This window comes from Sapajus apella, unplaced genomic scaffold, assembly GCF_009761245.1.
Source record: "Sapajus apella isolate SASKATOON/1434 unplaced genomic scaffold, GSC_monkey_1.0 scaffold123, whole genome shotgun sequence".
In the NCBI taxonomy this organism is placed as follows: Eukaryota; Metazoa; Chordata; class Mammalia; order Primates; family Cebidae; genus Sapajus; species Sapajus apella.
In genome coordinates, this window is record NW_022437063.1 from 1,297,214 (window position 1) to 1,315,654 (window position 18,441).

The following is an 18,441-nucleotide window of genomic DNA, read 5'->3' on the forward strand; positions in this document are numbered from 1 at the left end:
CATCCACCCATACATCCACCCATACATTCCATCCATCCATCCATCCACCCACCCACCCATCCATCCACCCATCCATTTCATCCATCCACCATCCACCCACCCATCCATCCACACACCTACCCACCCATCCATCCATTCACCCATCCACCCATCCATTCATCCATCTGTACACTCATCGGTCCATCCATCCACCCACCCACGCGCTCATCGATTCATTCACCCATCCATTCATCTCCCCATCCAACACATGTATGCTGGCTGCCAGGCACTGTCGAGGCACTGAAAATACATCAGTGAAAAAAAACTCTCAAGGAACTTTCTTCCATTCTTGAGGAAGGAAACCTGTAAGCGAATATCTTTATATATAATTGAGGAGGTGGGGACAAATGTTGTGAAGGAAAAGAAAGCAGAATAAAGGGGTAGAAAGTGACCAGAAAGGGGTGCCATGTGGTTGGGACAGTCAGGGAGGCGGCTGGTAATGCAGGCCCTGAGCACAGCCTAGAGCATGGCGAGGGAACAAGTGTGGGACAGCGGAAGCCGTGAGGCTGGAGCACGGGTTCCGGGAGCAGTAGAGGTGGGAGGGCCTTGGAGGCTGGGTGTGGGCCCTCGCTTCTTCCACTCTACGTGAGAGGAAGGCCTAGAGCCTTCTGAGCAGAGGACCGACACCTGGTCGACAAGAAAATGCCAGCTGCCTTGGGGACAGAAGCTTGTCCTTCCTACAGAAGCTTCTGAGAAAGCCGTATCTGAGCAGCTTGGAGGGACGTAGGCATTTGCAAGGCAGAGGGTGCGTGAGGCTCAGCCAGCCGCCCGAAAACATGGGGTGCAGAGGAGCAGGAGAGCCTTGGCCTGGTTGAGGACATTATTGGGAAGGTTTTGTGGCATGAAGATTGGCTCACTGAGCCTCCTGCCCTGGGAGAGACCGGACTCTGACCCTGAGGGTAGGGTTGGGAGTACGTGTTTGCACTGTAGGAGCCTTGCAGCCGGTACCTTCTTCCAGCCTAAGATGCTGTGTGTCCTGAATCCTTCCTCATCATTTTGAGGCCACGGCAGAGAGGCCTGAGCAGGTGTAGGGGGCCTGGGGTCCCTCCTCTGTGAGACCTTGGCTAGTGTTGCTGGCCATCGCTTCCCACCACAGAGCAGGGGCCTGCCCTGTGTCGGAAAGGAAGCGGGCCCTGCTCGCCCTCAGCGGGTCTTGATTTGGACTTTGGAATAGTCCACGTGGCCCTCCGAAGGGTAGCTCTGCAACTGAACAAGCCAGGTGCTCTTGCAGCCCTTGCACCCTGGCTCAGAGCTCTGCATGCCACGGGCATTCAGTACATGGTGATGCTCCCTGGAATGAAAGGAATGCTTGGAGAAAACAGCCGTTTGTTTCTATTTGAACAGGTGTTTTCAGCGTCTCTCTGGGGCGGAATGTTGGTACCCATTGGTGATAAGCCGTCAAGTATTGCTGATAGGTAAGTACCCATCAATGAGTGGGTAATTGGCACATATCTTCCTTTGGATCTTTTTGGTTGTTTTTTATAAGATATTTTAGAGAAGTTTATTTAGGAGAGCAGTATTTAAAATTTTACTTTAGTATTTATGTTTAAGCTAATTTCAAAGTATCACGTATACCTCATACTTAATATTTTTTGCTTTTTTGGGGGAAGTTACTTTATTATATTAAAAAATGAGCCGGGCGCGGTGGCTCACGCCTGTAATCCCAGCACTTTGGGAGGCCAAGGCGGGTGGATCACGAGGTCAAGAGATCGAGACCATCCTGGTCAACATGGTGAAACCCCGTCTCTACTAAAAATACAAAAAATGAGCTGGGCATGGTGGTGCGTGCCTGTAATCCCAGCGACTCAGGAGGCTGGGGCAGGAGAATTGCCTGAACCCGGGAGGCGGAGGTTGCGGTGAGCCGAGATCGCGCCATTGCACTCCAGCCTGGGTAACAAGAGCGAAACTCCGTCTCAAAAAAAAAAAAAAAAAAAAAAATGCACTGTTCTCTTTTGATTATGAAGGAATACAGTTTATACTCATTGCAGAAATACAAAAATGGAGAAACATTTGAAGAAATTAGAGAAATCATTCACCAAATGATGAGAAATTCTTTATAAGCAGCATTTGAATGGCGTATGTTTCATTATTTGCATATACCATAACTTTTTAGCCTACCGTGTATTTTTTGATATTTGAGTTGTTTCTAATTTGTGATTTTTTTTTTTTTTTTGAGACGGAGTTTCGCTCTTGTTACCCAGGCTGGAGTGCAATGGCGCGATCTTGGCTCACCGCAACCTCCGCCTCCTGGGTTCAGGCAATTCTCCTGCCTCAGCCTCCTGAGTAGCTGGGATTACAGGCACGCGCCACCATGCCCAGCTAATTTTTTGTATTTTTAGTAGAGACGGGGTTTCACCATGTTGACCAGGATGGTCTCGATCTCTTGACCTCGTGATCCACCCGCCTTGGCCTCCCAAAGTGCTGGGATTACAGGCTTGAGCCACCGCGCCCGGCCCCTAATTTGTGATTTTTATAAATAACACTGAATAATAACTTTTAAGATAATTTGTTGTTTATTTTATTTCTGTGGAATTACTGTCTCGGCGTAAAGCTCATAGTATTGCTGGGTGCTGCTTTTAGGAAGCTCACAGCAATTTATACCCCCACCAGCAGGGTATGAACTTGTTCTTGTTGCTTCGAAATACTAATCACTGTCCTCTAGGACAAAAATCTTTTTTTTTTTTTTTTTTTTTTTTCAACCCTGCATTAGTTAAAATTACTGGTTCAGCGTTTTTGGATGGTGGTTGGAGGTATAACAATTGCATAAGTGTGTAAGGATTTATGTGTAGAAGGATGTCCATTGTAGCATTGCTGATAAATAGGAAAGAATTTGAAACTGCCTTATATAAGTTCCCCAGTAGGAAAATGATTACATTCTAGCACAACCATTCCAAATCTATATAGTTAATAAAAATAAGGAGATGTGTGTTCATAAGTTAAAATTTTGCACATGAATATGTTTAGTGGATCCCTTCCAGCGTGCATGCAGGTGTGGGCAGGTGTAGCGCCGAGGTCCTGGGAAGTCAGTCATCGAAACAGCAATGGTGGGCACCCCGGAGCCTGGGGCACCCCGGAGCCTGGGATGCAGCCAGCAGAGTTGTTCCACTTGTTATGTTATGTGCATCCTGGATCATTTGAATTCAATATGGGTGATTTATCGTTTTTATTTTATTTATATATACATTTTTGAGACAGAGTCTTTATTGCCCAGGCTGGAATGCAGTAGCGTGATCTTGACTTAATGCAACCTCCACTTCCCAGGTTCAAGCGATTCTCCTGCCCCAGCCTCCCATGTAGCTGGGATTACAGGCGTGCACCGACACGCCTAGCTAATTTTTGTATTTTTAGTAGAGACAGGGTTTCACCATGTTTCCCAGGCTGGTCTCAAACACCTGACCTCAGCTGATAGGCCCACCTCGGCCTCCCTAAATGCTGGGATTACAGGCATGAGCCACTGCGCCTGGCCTGATTTATCGTTTCTTAAAAAATGAAGATTGCTGTTTGTTTTTGCAATTTATGTTAATAGGGTCTTCAGAGAAGCCTTGCTTAGGAATCCCACGTAGTAAAAACATATTTATAGGCTTTAAAACTCAAGTTAAAATGAAAAAATTCATAAAGGCTTTTATGTGGTAGGAAAACCAGAACAAGCAGCGCCCTGTTCCCTTTGTGCTGTTTCAGACCTGCGGGGTGTTCTTAGCCTTCTGCGGCCTCGAGGGTCAGAGGGCTCTGAGGGCACCCGCTGGGCTTGCATCCTTGGCTGCCTCTTGGCTGGAAAGATTACGCAGAATTTCTCTTGTCATTTAAATTCGTTTTTTAGTAATTATCATGATCTAAAATCGGCTTCTAATATGCTGTTCAATTTTTCAGAAAGTGGATGTGTTTTTATGTAATTAATTTTTAATTCATGCTTTTCATATTATTCAGATATGGTTGGAGAGGGTGTGATAACCAGTTCATTAGGGAACAAGAGGAGCCCATATTTAAAAATAAATCTAACAAGAATTCTTTTTTGGTCTGTTTCCAGTATGATAGCTCCCCCCCTCTTTTTGTAATGCTGGGATTATACTATTAAATAATTTGTATCCTGCCCTTTTTCACTTAATGTTGCATCGTGAGCCAGCAGGAGGCCCACGTGAAAAGGAACCTTGTCATGAATTCTCACCGGCAGCAGATGCTTCCTTTGTGATGGAGAGCTTGCTCTGCCCCTCTCTCCTAGTGTCTTTCTCTGTGTCTTGTGTCTCTCCTGCATCTCCAGCGGTTTGAAGCATCTCCTTAGGTGTTTAGATTTTTATGAAATTCCCCCCATAGCTTGCACCTTCCTGGTCTTCCTCAAAGGTTTTGCCTTGTGAAAACGCTGTTGATAACCCAGTACCGAATGTGAGCCTGACCTGTGCTTCCTGCGTGTACCGAGTGTCGTGGTGTTTTTCACCTCATGACTCTCCTCTGACGCGTGCCATTTTGTCCTAGGTTTTACCTCGGGGGACCCACAAGCGTCCGAGGATTCAGCATGCACAGCATCGGGCCGCAGAGCGAAGGTCTGTCCTCTCCCGTCACGGCGCCAGGGCTACAAGGGGCCACGGCTCAGTTTGGAAACCGTGTATCTGTTGGTTTGTTTAAATTACAGCAATAATAGACATTCCTCTTTCATGGTGGTAGAATTAGCACTTAACACAGAACTTATCATGAAGTAGGTGTAGAATATTTATTGACAGAATTGTAGGAAAATGAGAAAATGTATCTAAGCAAAAACTATGAAAATGACTTGCAGTCCTGGCCAGAGAGAGCACATGTATAAAGGTGACGTCTGTTCTCTGCACGTTTGACTTCTGCCTCCTACTCTTCGTTTTGTTTTGTTTACATATTAGTTTTAAAACCCATTTCTCTCACCACCCCTTGTAACAATATTATAACAGTATATTTTTATAGGAAAAAAGGTCATTTTTAACAGTTACATATTTTATATTGCTGGCATACTATAATCTTATTTTAGTTAATAGGCTTAATTTGTTAGAGCAGTTTTAGGTTTACAGAAAAATTGGGCAGAAAGTACACAGCATTCCCATATAACCCCCATAGCTTCCTTTCTTATTAGCACCTGTGTCAGGATGATTCATTTGTTAGGATTGGTGAAGCAGTCTGATACCTTGTTAACTCAAGGCTGTAGTTTACATGGGGGGTCACCTTGCTGTCGTACCTTCTGTGGGCTTTGACAAATACATGACGTCCTGTGTTCACTGTTCCAGATCACACAAAGTGGCTTCACTGCCCTAAAAATTCGGGCTCCGCCTGTTCATCCCTTCCTTCCTCCCACCAGACCACTGGGAACGACAGGTCTTTGAACCATCCCTATAGTTATGCCTTTCCCAGAAAGTCTGGGAGTTGGGATCATACAGTTTGTAGTCTTTCCAAGTTGTCTTCTTTTCCATGGTAATATGCACCTACAGTCTCTGTGTGTGTGTCTGGGCGCCCATAGCTTGTTTCTTCTTAGTGCTGAATAATATTCCTTTGTCTGGATGTACCACAGTTTGTTTATCCATTCAGCCACAAAAGGACAGTTGGGTTGTTTCTAGCGTCTGGCAATTATGAGTAAAGCTTCTGTAAACATTCGTGTGCAGGTTTTTGTGGACAGCTTACGTGGACATAAGTTGTCACATCAGCTGGGCAAATGCCAGGGAGCGCAGTTGTTGGATCACACGCTGAGAGCAGGCTCCCTTCCTAAGAAACTGCCAGGCGAGCTTCCAGAGTGGGTGCACGCTTTTGTGTTCTGCGTTTGCGTTTATGAGGGAGGAGAGAGAGAAAGTTTATTACCCTCATGGCTGCATGTTTTGTCTTACGACCCACTATACAGACCTTGAGTCTGTGGGTCTTTTCTTTTATGATTATAAAACAATGTATTCACCTTCTAACTGAATCTTGGTACTCATCTGTAAGTTTTACTTTAATGTAAAATTCTAGATGTGAAATTGTCAGATCCAAGGATTTTGAGTATTTTTAGGGCTTTATCATGCTTTCTGGGAAGGTTGTCTCATAGCCCTCCTGTGGTGTGTGGGGTTCCTGCTTCCCGGAACCCTCTTTGACATGCAACATCCGTCAGAGGTATCTCCACATGCTATGAAAACTTTGAAACATCATTTAAGTGGATGCATATTATTCCATTAGTAAGCATTCTCACCTGATTTTCTTAATTTTTTTTTTTTTTTCAGACAGAGTCTTACTCTGTCACCAGGCTGGAGTGCAGTGGTGCGATCTCAGCTCACTGCAACCCTTACCTCCTGGGTTCAAGTGATCCTCCCTGCCTCAGCTTCCTGAGTAGCTGGGATTACAGGCACCTGCCACCGTGCCCGACTAATTTTTGTATTTCTTGATAGAGACGGGGTTTCACCATATTGGCCAGGCTGGTCTCGAACCCATGACCTCAGGTGATCCACCCGCCGTGGCCTCCAAAGTGCTGGGATTACAGGCATGAGCCACCATGCCTGGGCTCTCTTAAAATTTTTAACACTTTTGTTGGTTCCATTTTTATATCATTATAAGCAATGCCTGCACTTTGCATACATTTTTGTACAAAGTATAGATTATTTCTTTTCACGTGTATTTAGAGTGCTTCATTAGAGTGTAATTTTAAAGAAAAGTAACCTACATTTTCGATGGTTTTATTTCATTTTTCATTATAAGCAAGTGTGATATGCTGAGTCTATGATAGCTGGGCCCCACCTCCCTGAGAAGTAAACCGCAGTGGTGTTCCACTCACCGGCTCCATGCAGTTAGTTGGCCACACTCTGCGGGCAAGGATGTAAATTGCTATAATTTTTGGTGCAAGCAGCTTGATGTATCAAGAGCCTTAAAATATATATGTGCAAAAATTGTTCATAATATTATTAATGATAGCCCCAAGCTGGAAGCTGGAAACCGAAATGCCCATCAACAATGGGAAATGTTCCGATAGTTAGTGGTACCTTCCACTGCAATGAAGAAGAGCAAATTACAGCCACCGGCTGAATGACAGCATGAGTGAATCTCAGAAACATGTCGCTGCTTATTTCCGAATGGTAGAAATTAAAATGTTTTCATTTTTCCCTCTTTATGTTGATCAGATGTTCTACAATGAGTATATTTAACTTTTATGACCAGAATAAAATCCGTTATTTAAGAAAAGAGAGGAGGAGCGGTTTCTGGGAAAGAAAAAACAAAGTTGTTTCCTGTAATTTGTTCCTTCTCTGTTCCCTTCAGAGCCCGAGTCTTGAAAGGGATCAGCGTCTTTTTTTCCCTCTTCCTCTGGATTGTGAGGAACTGAAGTCTTTAAATGAATCCCCAGTTCCTTCCTTGAAGTTAATCCTGAAGACATCAGCATTTTCCCCTTTTATGACCTGTCATTTTGTATTAGAGGAGACTAAGACACTTTATAAGCGGTATTTTGCAACAAAGTATAAACATTTGGGTTGGAGGGTTTTTTTTTTTCCCCTTACAGCTTAAAATGAAATGGACAGGAGCGTTTTTAGAAATAAGCAAATACCTGCTCTCAGTGGATAGGCTTAAATTTTGGCAAAGGTAACCTAAATCCAAGTGGTCATGAACCATTGAAAATCATCTCTTCTCTACAGACACTCACCTGGAGCACGGTCTCCCTGTGCAGTGGGCGGCAGACAGCCCCTGTGTTTTGATTAATAGTGAGCAGCTGTTTCCACACACTGCAGAGACTTTTTCTGCATTTTGTCTCTCTATATTATGGTCTTGAAAATTTTGCAAAACAATGCATTTTGGCCAGGCGAGGTGGCTCATGCCTGTAATCCCAGCGCTTTGGGGAGGCTGAGGCGGGCGGATCACCTGAGATCAGGAGTTTGAGACCAACCTGGCCAATGCGGTGAAACCCCGTCTCTACTAAAAATAAAATAATTAGCCGAGTGTGGTGGCACATGCCTGTAATCCTAGCTACTTGGGAGGTTGAGGCAGGAGAATCGCTTGAACCTGGGAGCTGGAGGTTGCAGTGAGCCAAGATTGCACCACTGCACTCCAGCCTGGTCAACAGAGTGAGACTCTGTCTCAAAAATAAATAAATAAAAATTTCATTTTGTGAGCCAAGATTGTGCCATTTGCACTCCAGCCTGGCGACAGAGCAAGACTCCGTCTCAAAAAAGAAAATTTTGCTGAGTAATGCATTTCATTTGCAGGTAGAAGTGATTTGGTAATCTACATTTATGGATAAAGTAATTGTCGTAAGATTCACTTCTTCAAAGCATTTCACAGATGTGATAAGTGACAGAGCTCATGCTTTCCTTAGCCACATTGGCTCTGTTTTCCTCCTCAGTCAAATCAAGGTGTGAAACAAGCCAGGAGGAAAAGAAAGGTGATTTAAAAGGAGGCTGTCAGTATCAGGAATGCGAACAGCTGCTTGCAGACTTGAGCACTGCGTGGTGTCGTGTGCGGGACAGCAATCTTGCTTCTGTAAATTGTGGAAAGTTAATGCCATGTTAACCTTGTCGGACGTTGTTTTTGTTCTGCACCCCTCCCTTGCCTAGGAGACTACCTAGGTGGAGAAGCGTACTGGGCTGGCGGCCTGCACCTCTACACCCCGTTACCTTTCCGGCCTGGTCAGGGCGGCTTTGGAGAACTTTTCCGAACACACTTCTTTCTCAATGCAGGAAACCTCTGCAACCTCAACTATGGTAAAACTTGCGCTATTGAGACCATTGTAGCGCATGTTCTTGTGTTTAAAAGCACAGTACACAAAGAGATGTCCGTCGTTTTAGATTACATAGTCATTAAAGTTAGAGACTGTGCCTTACTTGAAAAAGATTCTTATAACACCTAATATAGTGCCCAGCATTAAGTGGCTGGTTGAGCGAATGAAGCAAATCGTCCAGTGCTCTTACGAAGAAAAATCTGTGTATGTATTTAATATGCCAGTTGTGAGTAGGATTGGGTTCCTTCCCCAGGGAGCTCAGGTCCAGAGGAGACTCCCTGCAGATGCCCGGGTGCTAGGGGTGCCCGGAAAGCTTCCTAGAAGGCATGGAGGTCTCCAAGCTGAGACTCAAAGAGTCGGGGGCTTCCCAGGTGGTCAGGGGATGCGTTTTCCTTAATCTCTAGGCCTGGCTTTAGAAACGGCTGCAGGGTGCAGCCACGGGAGCCAGGGCTTGTCTGGGAGAGCTCAGAAGGACAGGCATGCACTGTGCATGCACCGTGGCTCACACATCTTCCTCTTTTCAGGGGAGGGCCCCAAAGCTCACATCCGGAAGCTGGCTGAGTGCATCCGCTGGTCGTACGGGGCCGGGATCGTCCTCAGGCTTGGTAACATCGCGCGGCTGGAACTTAATTACTGCATCCCCATGGGAGTGCAGACAGGCGACAGGTACGTGCTGGGAATTATTTTCCACAACCATGTCACCCTCTCCGGTCATTTTATTTTGTTTTGGAGATGGTTAATTTCATCAGTGGCTCTTAAGGCTCAAGATTTTTAGGGAAATTAAATCATTAGCCAAATCATGGAAATACAGGTATTTTCCTCCATTGGGTTTTTCTTCATCTAGGCTGGAGGAGCAAGTGTGAAGCGTTCCCACCCCCTCCCTCAGGCGCGTTGTGCTGCTTGTTTCCAAGGCAGTGGGATCCCTGCCAGGGTCTGGCTGGAGGAATTGACAGGTGATCCCGGTCCTGTGTGCTGAAAACAGAAGGCAGTATTTTAAGTGGTTGACTTTGCAGGCCTGGGACTCTAGGAAAGTCGGGGTGAGCAAAGCTTTGTTCCGGGCCACAGAGGACTCAATCTTGAGAGCCCCTCACTCTGCAGCAGAGGAATCCCCCAGTCCTGGCTTTTCTCCACCCCTTATTTTATTGAGAAAAGATTCACTAAATATTACACGGATGAATATGGCATAGGGCTATTTACACAGTTATAGAAACAAATTCTATTTCTTATGTGCATTGTGTAAAATGTTTGGTTTTGGCTAGGCGTGGTGGCTCACACCTGTAATCCCAGCACTTGGGGAGGCTGAGGTAGGAGGGTGATGAGGTCAAGAGATTGAGACCATTCTGTCCAACATGGTGAAACCCCATCAGTACTAAAAATACAAAAATTAGCTGGGCGTGATGTTGCATGCCTGTAGTCCCAGCTACTTGGGAGGCTGAGGCAGGAGAATCTCTTGAACTAGGGAGGCAGAGGTTGCAGTAAGCCGAGATCACACCACTGTACTCCAATCTGGGCGACAGAACAAGACTCCATCTCAAAAAAACAAAAACAAAAACAAAGGTTGTTTTGTTTTGTTTTGTTTTGAGACTGGGTCTTACTCCATCACCCAGGCTGGAGTACAGTGGCTTGATCATGGCTCACTGCAGCCTTGACCTCCTGGGCTCAGTGATCCTCCTGCCTCAGCCTCCCAAGTAGCTGCAACTACACGCCTGTCTAATTTTTGTATTTTTTGTAGAGACAGCGTTTTACCACATTGCCCACCCAAGCTGGCCTCAAATTTCTGAGCTCAAGCCATCTGCCTGCCTTGGCCTCCCAAAGTACTGGGATTATAGGCGTGAGCTGCCGTGCCCGGCTGCACTGTGTGAAGTTTAAGAGATCCAGATGTGTTTTCATGATAGCACATCTCAGCCGGCTCAGGCTGCCGTAACAAAGTACCATGGAGCATTTAAGGGCGACTTCAGCAACAGATGTTTCTGCCAGTTCTGGAGGTTGGGAAGTCCAAGATCAGGATGCTGGCGGATTCGGTTGCTGGCAGGCTGTCTTCCTGGCTCGCAGATGGCAGCCTGGCCTCCGTGTCCTCACTGGGAGGAAGAAGAGTGCAGGCCAGTGCCTTGTTTTGTTTTGTGACCGAGGCTTGCTCTGTCACCCAGGCTGGAGTGCAGTGGTGCGATCTCGGCTCATTGCAACCTCTGCCTCCTGGGTTCAAGCAATTCTCCTGCCTCAGACTCCTGAGTGGCTGGGAGTGCAAGGGCTCACCACCATGCCCGGCTAATTTTTTGTATTTTTAGTAGAGACGGAGTGTCACCGTGTTAGCCAGGGTGGTCTCCATCTCCTGATCTTGTGATCCGCCTGCCTCGGCCTCGCAAAGTGCTGGGATCACAGGCGTGAGCCACTGTGCTCAACTCTTTTTTTTTTTTTTTCTTGATGTGTCTTCTTATGAGGCCCCTAATCCCATCGTGTGGGCCCCATCTTCATTAGCTTGTCCGCACCTCAGTGCCTCCCAGAGGCCTGCCTGCAGGTATCAGCAGCATCCTGTCAGGGTTAGGGCTTCGGCACCTGAATCTTGCAGGGACATGAATGTTCAGTCCACAGCAGTGCTCGTATGCGCTCACAGCACTCCAGCCTGTGTTTTTTTCTCTTCATTTTTGTGTCTTCCTTTATGTTGCCACCAAATGCTGGTGATGTTTGAGCCTTAACCCGGCTTCCAGTAGGTTGGAGTTTGCGCTGGCTGAAGGAAATGCTGTGTCATTTTTACTCTCCCTGTTGTCCGCGTCAGCGTGTAGGGAGGTGCTTTGCAAAGGGGAGCCGCATTCACACGTGTTTCTGAGAGCATTGTTCTCAGGTGCAGTCTGCGTCTGTCATCCAGGTCCTTTACGGTTCTTTCTTTAGCGGAATCTGCTCTTCACACTCTCGCAGAAGGCTGTTCAGCATCTGCTCTGCTTCTGGGGACACGGCAGGGGCTGCCAGGCTGCTGCGGCTCCCTAGCGATGACGGGGCCTTCCAGTGCCTTCACAGATGATGGTGGCTGCTCTCATGACCACCAGCTCCCACTCACCTCCATGCCTCTCCCGTTCTCCATACAAAGCCCAAGCTGGAAAGGGTGTAGTCATGCAGGCTGCATGCGTGCGTGCCTGGGAGCCCAGCTGCCTGGGCTTGGGGCCCAGCTTGGCCGCTCTGTGTGGCTGTGTGGCCCCAGGGTGAGTTGCTTAACCTCTCTGGGTGTCCATTTTCATGCCCAGAGGCTGGCCGATAGTGACAGTGACTGCGCTGCAGCGTGGAGAGCTCAGCGCGTTACGGCATGCAGAGCTCTTAGCGCACCGCCTGGCCTGTGGTCGGGAAGTGGTGACTCTTCCTGGGCTGCTCTGCTGCTGACACACCCGGTGTGGCCAGCTCCTCGCACAAGGGGACAGGTTCCTGTGGGAGGCGTTGCCCCTCCCTCAGCATCATCTCGGCGCAGTACCCACCTGACAGTTTGTGACAAGCCGTAGATGGGATGATGCGTCCTGATTTTGGAGATGATAAAGTGAAAAAATGGGCACCTTTTTCCTGGAGCAAGACCACATTAGGTAACTCCACACCTTTACCGTCTTCAGCAGACGAGGCTGGTTTTGCAAGTTTCTTTCTGCGAAGCCCTTACTCCCCCTGCAGATGGGAGCATTGGGCTCCCTGGCCTCACAGCCAGCTGCTCATTAGAATCCTTGCAGGTAGCACCAGAGGCGCTGTGACGCGGCTGCCCCAGCACCTGGCTGAAGTGGCAGCTTTTGAGTGGTTGACTTTGCAGGCCGGGGGCTCCAGGGACATTGGAGCGTTAGAGACCGCCCTCTGCCACACTGCCTGCTGCTCTGGGGACCCGCCACGGTGCATGCCTGGGGCAGGGAGGGTCTGAGCCACCCATGCTGCTGTCACCACCATTGCAGTGCTGTTGGCAGCCACTGGGTGTCAGTGTGCCCTGAGAAGTCAACGCGGCTCGTAGGAGCTCAGCCGAATTGACCCTTTCTGAAATCATTTTCATATAAAGTGGTTACATTTACCTTTCAGCTTTACTTCTGTCTCTTCAGGTTGGATCTAAAATATATGTCTCAGAGATTAATTTCAAAATATGGTTTCTTCTGGAAGGAAGCAGCATACTAAGCCTGTGACATTTAAGACCAGGCTGTAAGGAGGCGTCTCTGTCCCCAGGCCGGGTGTCAGCTGTTCAGCAGATGTTTATTATGGACAGTGAGCACCAAATGGGGTCAGCCTGGCACCCCGAGTGGAGGACACTTTCGCTCAGTGTGAGGCCCTGTTTGAAATTGGTCATCAATATTGTAATTTTGTGAAGTTGGAGTGGTGTTGCCAGATTTCATCTTCATTTCTAAACTAGGTAGCTGGCAGGATGAGGCATCGTGTGTGTGGACATTATCCACAGGTTTCCCCCATAACTGAGGTGGGCACCCTGTAAATAGGACTTCAGACATTCGCAAAGATGAAACAGTTTTGAGGTGTTTGCAGAATGTTTTACCGCACGTGATTGATGGCACCACTGTCCCCGGGATCTAACAGTGTTCTGTCACTTCGTGTCTTAGGAGTGTGGTCTCTGGAGATGCAGGGCTGAATCAGGCAGGCTCGCTTGGGAGGGCAGCTCACAGTTAGCAGCGGGGAAGACAGGAAAGCGGATCGTCTCGGTTGGGGAAGGTGCTGAGAGGGCCCCCAGAGTGGGTACCTGAGATGAATCTTCCTGGAAGACAGACAGCCAGGGGCTTGCAGAGGACACGCAGGGACAGTACTCCTGGCTAACGAAGGCAGGAGCAAAGCTGTGCAGGTGTGCAGTGTCGGCCGGCGCTGGATAGAAGCATGTCCTACGGGAACAGAAGGGGGCGTGGGGAGGCCCAGGCCCTGAGCTCCCACGTCTCTGCCTTCCAGCCCCACTGGCCTTTTCCACCTCAAAGACCCCATGCCAGGGTCTTTGAGCTCAGGACTTCATCTGCCTTGTTCACCACTGAGGTCCCCGTGACTAGAACAGCACCTGGTGTTGGAAGTGAGCCCGGTGGAGCGGCTCCTGGCATGTGGTGGGAGATGGGGGCAAGGTGCCAAGGGTGCTGTTGGCATGACCTTCTCAAAGAGCCCGTGCTGGGTGCTTCCTGGCCTCTAGCCTCACACTCCAAGTTCTTCAGAAGCCTCCCAACATCACACTCCCAGACGCTGTGCTGGCACCGGCTGTGCTGGGTGAGAAGAACATGGGAGGTGACCAAGAGCGCTGCACCAAGACAGCGACCGTGGGGGAGGGAGAGAGACGGGGGACAGAGCAGAAGGCGGGTGCTCGCGACTGTCTCTGGAGGGTGCCAGGGCTCGCTTGCCCGGGTCTTGTGCAACTCCGCAGTGTTGCCTTGAATGTTGGTAGTGGGTATGTTTTTCTGTGACATGTTTCTGTGGTCTCTGAACATAAACCCATGCTTGTGAAGTTGTTGAATCTGTCTGTAGTTGGAGTCAATGGGCCTTTGCTGGAATGCTTGCTTGTTTTCTGAAATATGTATGCCAAGAGCTTGACTTCCTTTTTAGCTCCTAGCTTACTCTAAGTAGCGTATAGACTGAAGGAGCCGAGAGTGTACAATATAAAAACAGGCCATTTAGGTCTGACACAACTAAATGGTACAAACACAGTCTGGGTTTTGATGTGGATTCTCGTGTTCTAAGGACATGGGTGTGGCTTACTGTCATCACAAAGGGGCCGCGGGCCCGGCTTCTGGTGCGATGGCTGCGCTGCTGGGGACGGTTAGTAAGCACCCTTCACCCTGCAGGAGGCCGGCCAGGGCGCTCATGAGCATCGGTCTTGAACCTCTTCATAGATCAGATACTGCGTTCTCTCGCTGAGTCAGGTTGAAAAAGAAAAACTTGCTGCCAGTTTTCATGTGCTCCAAATCCTCAGCTTGGGCGAGGGCACCAGCATTGTGGATAAAGGAGCCGTTCTTGTAGGCTGGTCTTTTCTAGAAATTGCCCACGGCTTGCAAAAAGGGTGTGTGTCACCATGCCCTGGCTGCAGCTGTGTGGGCTTCTGAATATCATTTTCCCTGAAATTGAGGTCCCCAGGTTAGGCCCGCCTTGTCCCAAATGGGCAGCATTGGCCTTGCTCCGTGCACAGGTTCCAGGTGGACAGAACTGCTGCAGGCACAGTCAGGGTGACAGGCTGCCCCCAGCTGTGCGTCCTCAGCTGAGCTGGGGCAGGGCAGTGCAGTGTTTCGGAAAGAGCAAGGCTTGTGGGTGGCCTGAGCCAGGTCCGGAGTCCTTCCCTGTCACTTCGCAGCCATGTGACTGGAGCCTGTTTGCTCCTCTCTGAAAACGGGCCTGGTGGTCTGTCAGCAGGTGATTACCACTGTGTGGGGTCACACCTGCAGAGGGTCAGCTCACAGCAGCTGTGGCAACCAGTGTGACCTTTGCGTCCTTCCTTCCTGGGGTCAGGATCAGGTCTAAGAGGTGGGCAGGCTAAACCCCTGCAGGGCTGTGGGTACTGCTGGCTTCCTAAGCCCGAGGACCTTCTGGAGGCTGGGCAGACCTTAAGCTCTGTCCTCCTCGCTGCCTCTCCCGCATCCTCACTACCCGCCTTGTCCCTCCTGCTCCTTCCCTGCGTGCTCCGCCTCTCACCACCCTCTGTACTCCCCAGCAGGAGTGAGGGCATGTAAAGGAGGGGAGGGGCGAGCAGTGCAGGAGGACGTGGGTCTCTCCTTCTTTCCCTTTTCCATTTTCCGAGGGCTTAACCAGCTGGTGAAGGTTCTTAACCAGCAAAGGAGGAAGGAGCTGGGCCGGTGAGGGTGAGGCCAGCGGCGACAGGAGGAGGAGGAGGGACGGGGAGACGGCACCTTCTGAGAGGCGCAGGCTCACTGAGTCGGCATGAAGATGGCCGGGCTAGCGGAGCGGCCACCGCATCTGATCTCTCCCCCCTTTTTTAGGATATGTGATGGCGTCCAGTTTGGAGCTGGGATAAGGTTCCTGTAGCCGACACCCCTACAGGACGAGCTCTGGGACCTGGGCAGCAGCGAGGCGGGCACCCGTGTCACGTACTGATCTCGAGGAAACACGGCTCCGTGATCCTTTGGCTGCAATCCCTGTGGGAAACCCTGTCAATAAATGTTAAAGACACACTCTGAGGCAGCGTGGATGTGGTTTGCTCTCACCCACCAGCCTGTCCCGCGGGGGCCTTTCTCCAGGACCGCCTGAGTTCTCATACGCACCCGCCCAGTGTCTGCGAGTCTGTGTTTGGTTCCCATGTACCAGGCGTGATGTTTTCAGAGCCGGGCAGCAGGCGGGAGCTTGGCCCTGGGGGAAACTCAGTCCTGCCCTTATCGAGGGGCGAACTCCCCTCCATGCACCAGCTGGTGTCAGAGGAGGCCCTACAGCAGCAGGCGCCTGGAGCCCCAGGGCTCGAGCCATTTGAATGTGTGAGTAGCGAGGGAGAAATACCTGAACTATGTAACGTTAGGGACGCTGAGGCAAAGAGGGAACCTGGTGTTTTATCTACAGGTGAATGGCAGCAGGAATGAGTGTACATGCAGTTTTTGGAGCTGCTCTCAGTTACCACAAACCTGGGGGCTGAAAACACACGCTAATCGTCTTGTAGTCTAGAGATCAGCGTCCGGCATGGGTCTTGCTGGGCTGCGTCCTCCTGGAGGTGCTGAGGGGAATCCCCCTCCTTCACCAGCAGCTAGAGGTACCGCATTCCTTGGCCGTCACCTCCGTCTTCAAAGCCAGCCATGTGGCGTCCCCCATCTCTCCCTCTTGCCTCCTCTGCATCTCTGCTGGCGACCTTGGACCTGTCGGGGTGATCCAGGGGTCTTATTTCCAGGTCAGCCGATGGGCATCCTTAATCTGCCTGCAGCCGTAGCTCCCCGTGTCACATTATCGTCACGTTCACACGTTCCGGGGATTAGGAGGCGTGCATCGTCAGCTGGGTGGGGGCGCGGGACATTATCCTGCCTCACACTAGTAACTCTAATATTTTGGGGATATCCTTAAATTAGTCACACATGAAGAAAAGTATTTGAAGAAAGTTAAACCTCCTTTGAGTTTAAAAAGTGGCACCGTATAAAAAGGTCTGGTGTCGCAGGGGATGCCCCGCAGACCTTCACAGACGCTTTACTGTCCGATTTTTTCTCTCTCTGAGCTGGGGCCGAGTCCCCGTCACTTTCAGTCCTCCCCATAACTTATTAATGTCTTTGCCAAGTGACCTGAAGATTTGGGCCTCAGCCCGGGACCCATGTTATCCCCAGGCCACACTCAGCTGCCCCAGGACTGTCGCGCTCTCATTGCCTATAGAACCTGCAGGGTGTTTGCAGAGAATATATAAAAAGAAACCATTTTGGACAGGCACGGTGGCTTGTGCCTGTAATCCCAGCCCTTTGGGAGGCCGATGGGGGTGGATCATTTGAAGTCAGTAGTTCAAGACCAGCCTGGCCAACATGGTGGCCAGCATGAGTTCCTGATTTTTTCAAAGGCACAAATGTGAAACTATAAAGAATAAATCATTTAGGTGGGAAAAAAGTACTAAAAAAATTAGCTGGGCATGGTGACGTGCACCTGTAATCCCAATTATTCGGGAGGCTGAGGTAGGAGAATCGCTTGAACCTGGGAGGTAGAGGTTGCAGTGAGCCGAGATTGCCCCAGTGCACTCCAGCCTGGGCAACAGAGTGAGACTCCGTCTCATAAAAGAAAAAAAAGAAACAGTTTTGCCTTTCTTTTAATAGGAACATGGGAAAAAATACTTTTTTCCCCCCTAAATGATTTATTCTTTATAGTTTCACATTTGTGTCTTTAACAAAATCAGGAGCTCATGTTTCAACACTGTCATGTTCAGACTGTCAACTTAGAACAGTGAAAATGAGTAATACAGACTCAGCACCGTGATCTTTGAGAAATCATCTGCCACGTCCGTGGAGAACCCAGCAAAAGGGTCGTCTGTGAAAAGGTCCCTGTTTAATGAAGCAAGTCCGGGGTACCCCAGCTCTCTGCAGCCGGCTCCTTAATTAAAGCTCACGGGGGCCAGCTGTCGCTTGTGCGGCTGCAGCATGTCTAATTTGCAGGTGGACTGCAGGGGGCTGCTCCTCCACAGACGAAGTGAGAACAGTGGAGGCCCTGGGTGAAAACGTGAGGGTGGTAAGTGGGCAGACTGGAGCATGAAGCCAGAGGCACTTCATAAAGTGCTTTCCCGGAAAGACCAAAGATAAGGCGAGTTCACTGTGGGAAGGAATTTCATAGCTGCTGTTTTAGAGAACAAGAAAGGTGGAAATCCTCCCTTGGCTCAGTGATTCTTTCCATCTTAATGTTACTCTGTTTCTTCTCTAAATACCTGAATGTTCTGGACTGGAAGAGAGCTGGGTATTTGTTCAATTAACCTCTTCCTTTCCTCGGCAAGGGATGGGCCATGAAGCCGGCTGGCCTCTCCCGCCAGAGAATGCTGCCAGGTCCACGCCGGAAGCCTGCTGGCTCCATCATCTTCCACTTGAACAAGGAGATTGATTTTGGTGAACCTAATCCTTCACGGTGCCTCTGGAAGAACAGCTGTGGTGGATCACTCCTCTGTTAGTGTGAATTTGTGGTGCTCTCAGTATACACACTATGACCTTTCACAAACGGTGTCATTAGTGGTGTGCCTGCCACGCAGTGCCACGAGGCACTTGTGTACCTGGCTGTCGCCTACAAGTCTTATGACCCAGTGAGGGAGCAGAGTGTTCTGCCAAATGCCATCGCAACAAGGA

At 49.2% G+C, this 18,441-nt stretch overlaps 1 protein-coding gene across 1 annotated transcript in view; it reads left to right on the top strand.

Moving 5' to 3' along the window:
* SAMM50 (SAMM50 sorting and assembly machinery component) overlaps positions 1 to 15,837 on the top strand; it is a 38,623-nt gene extending 22,786 nt beyond the window's left edge. Inside the window, exons 11-15 of the mRNA XM_032261408.1 lie at positions 1,384 to 1,454; positions 4,507 to 4,574; positions 8,556 to 8,702; positions 9,244 to 9,385; positions 15,640 to 15,837. Coding sequence (XP_032117299.1) covers positions 1,384 to 1,454; positions 4,507 to 4,574; positions 8,556 to 8,702; positions 9,244 to 9,385; positions 15,640 to 15,685 — 474 coding nt within the window. The 3' untranslated portion in view covers positions 15,686 to 15,837. The remainder of the gene's footprint in view (positions 1 to 1,383; positions 1,455 to 4,506; positions 4,575 to 8,555; positions 8,703 to 9,243; positions 9,386 to 15,639) is intronic.
* The last annotated feature ends 2,604 nt before the right edge of the window (positions 15,838 to 18,441 follow it).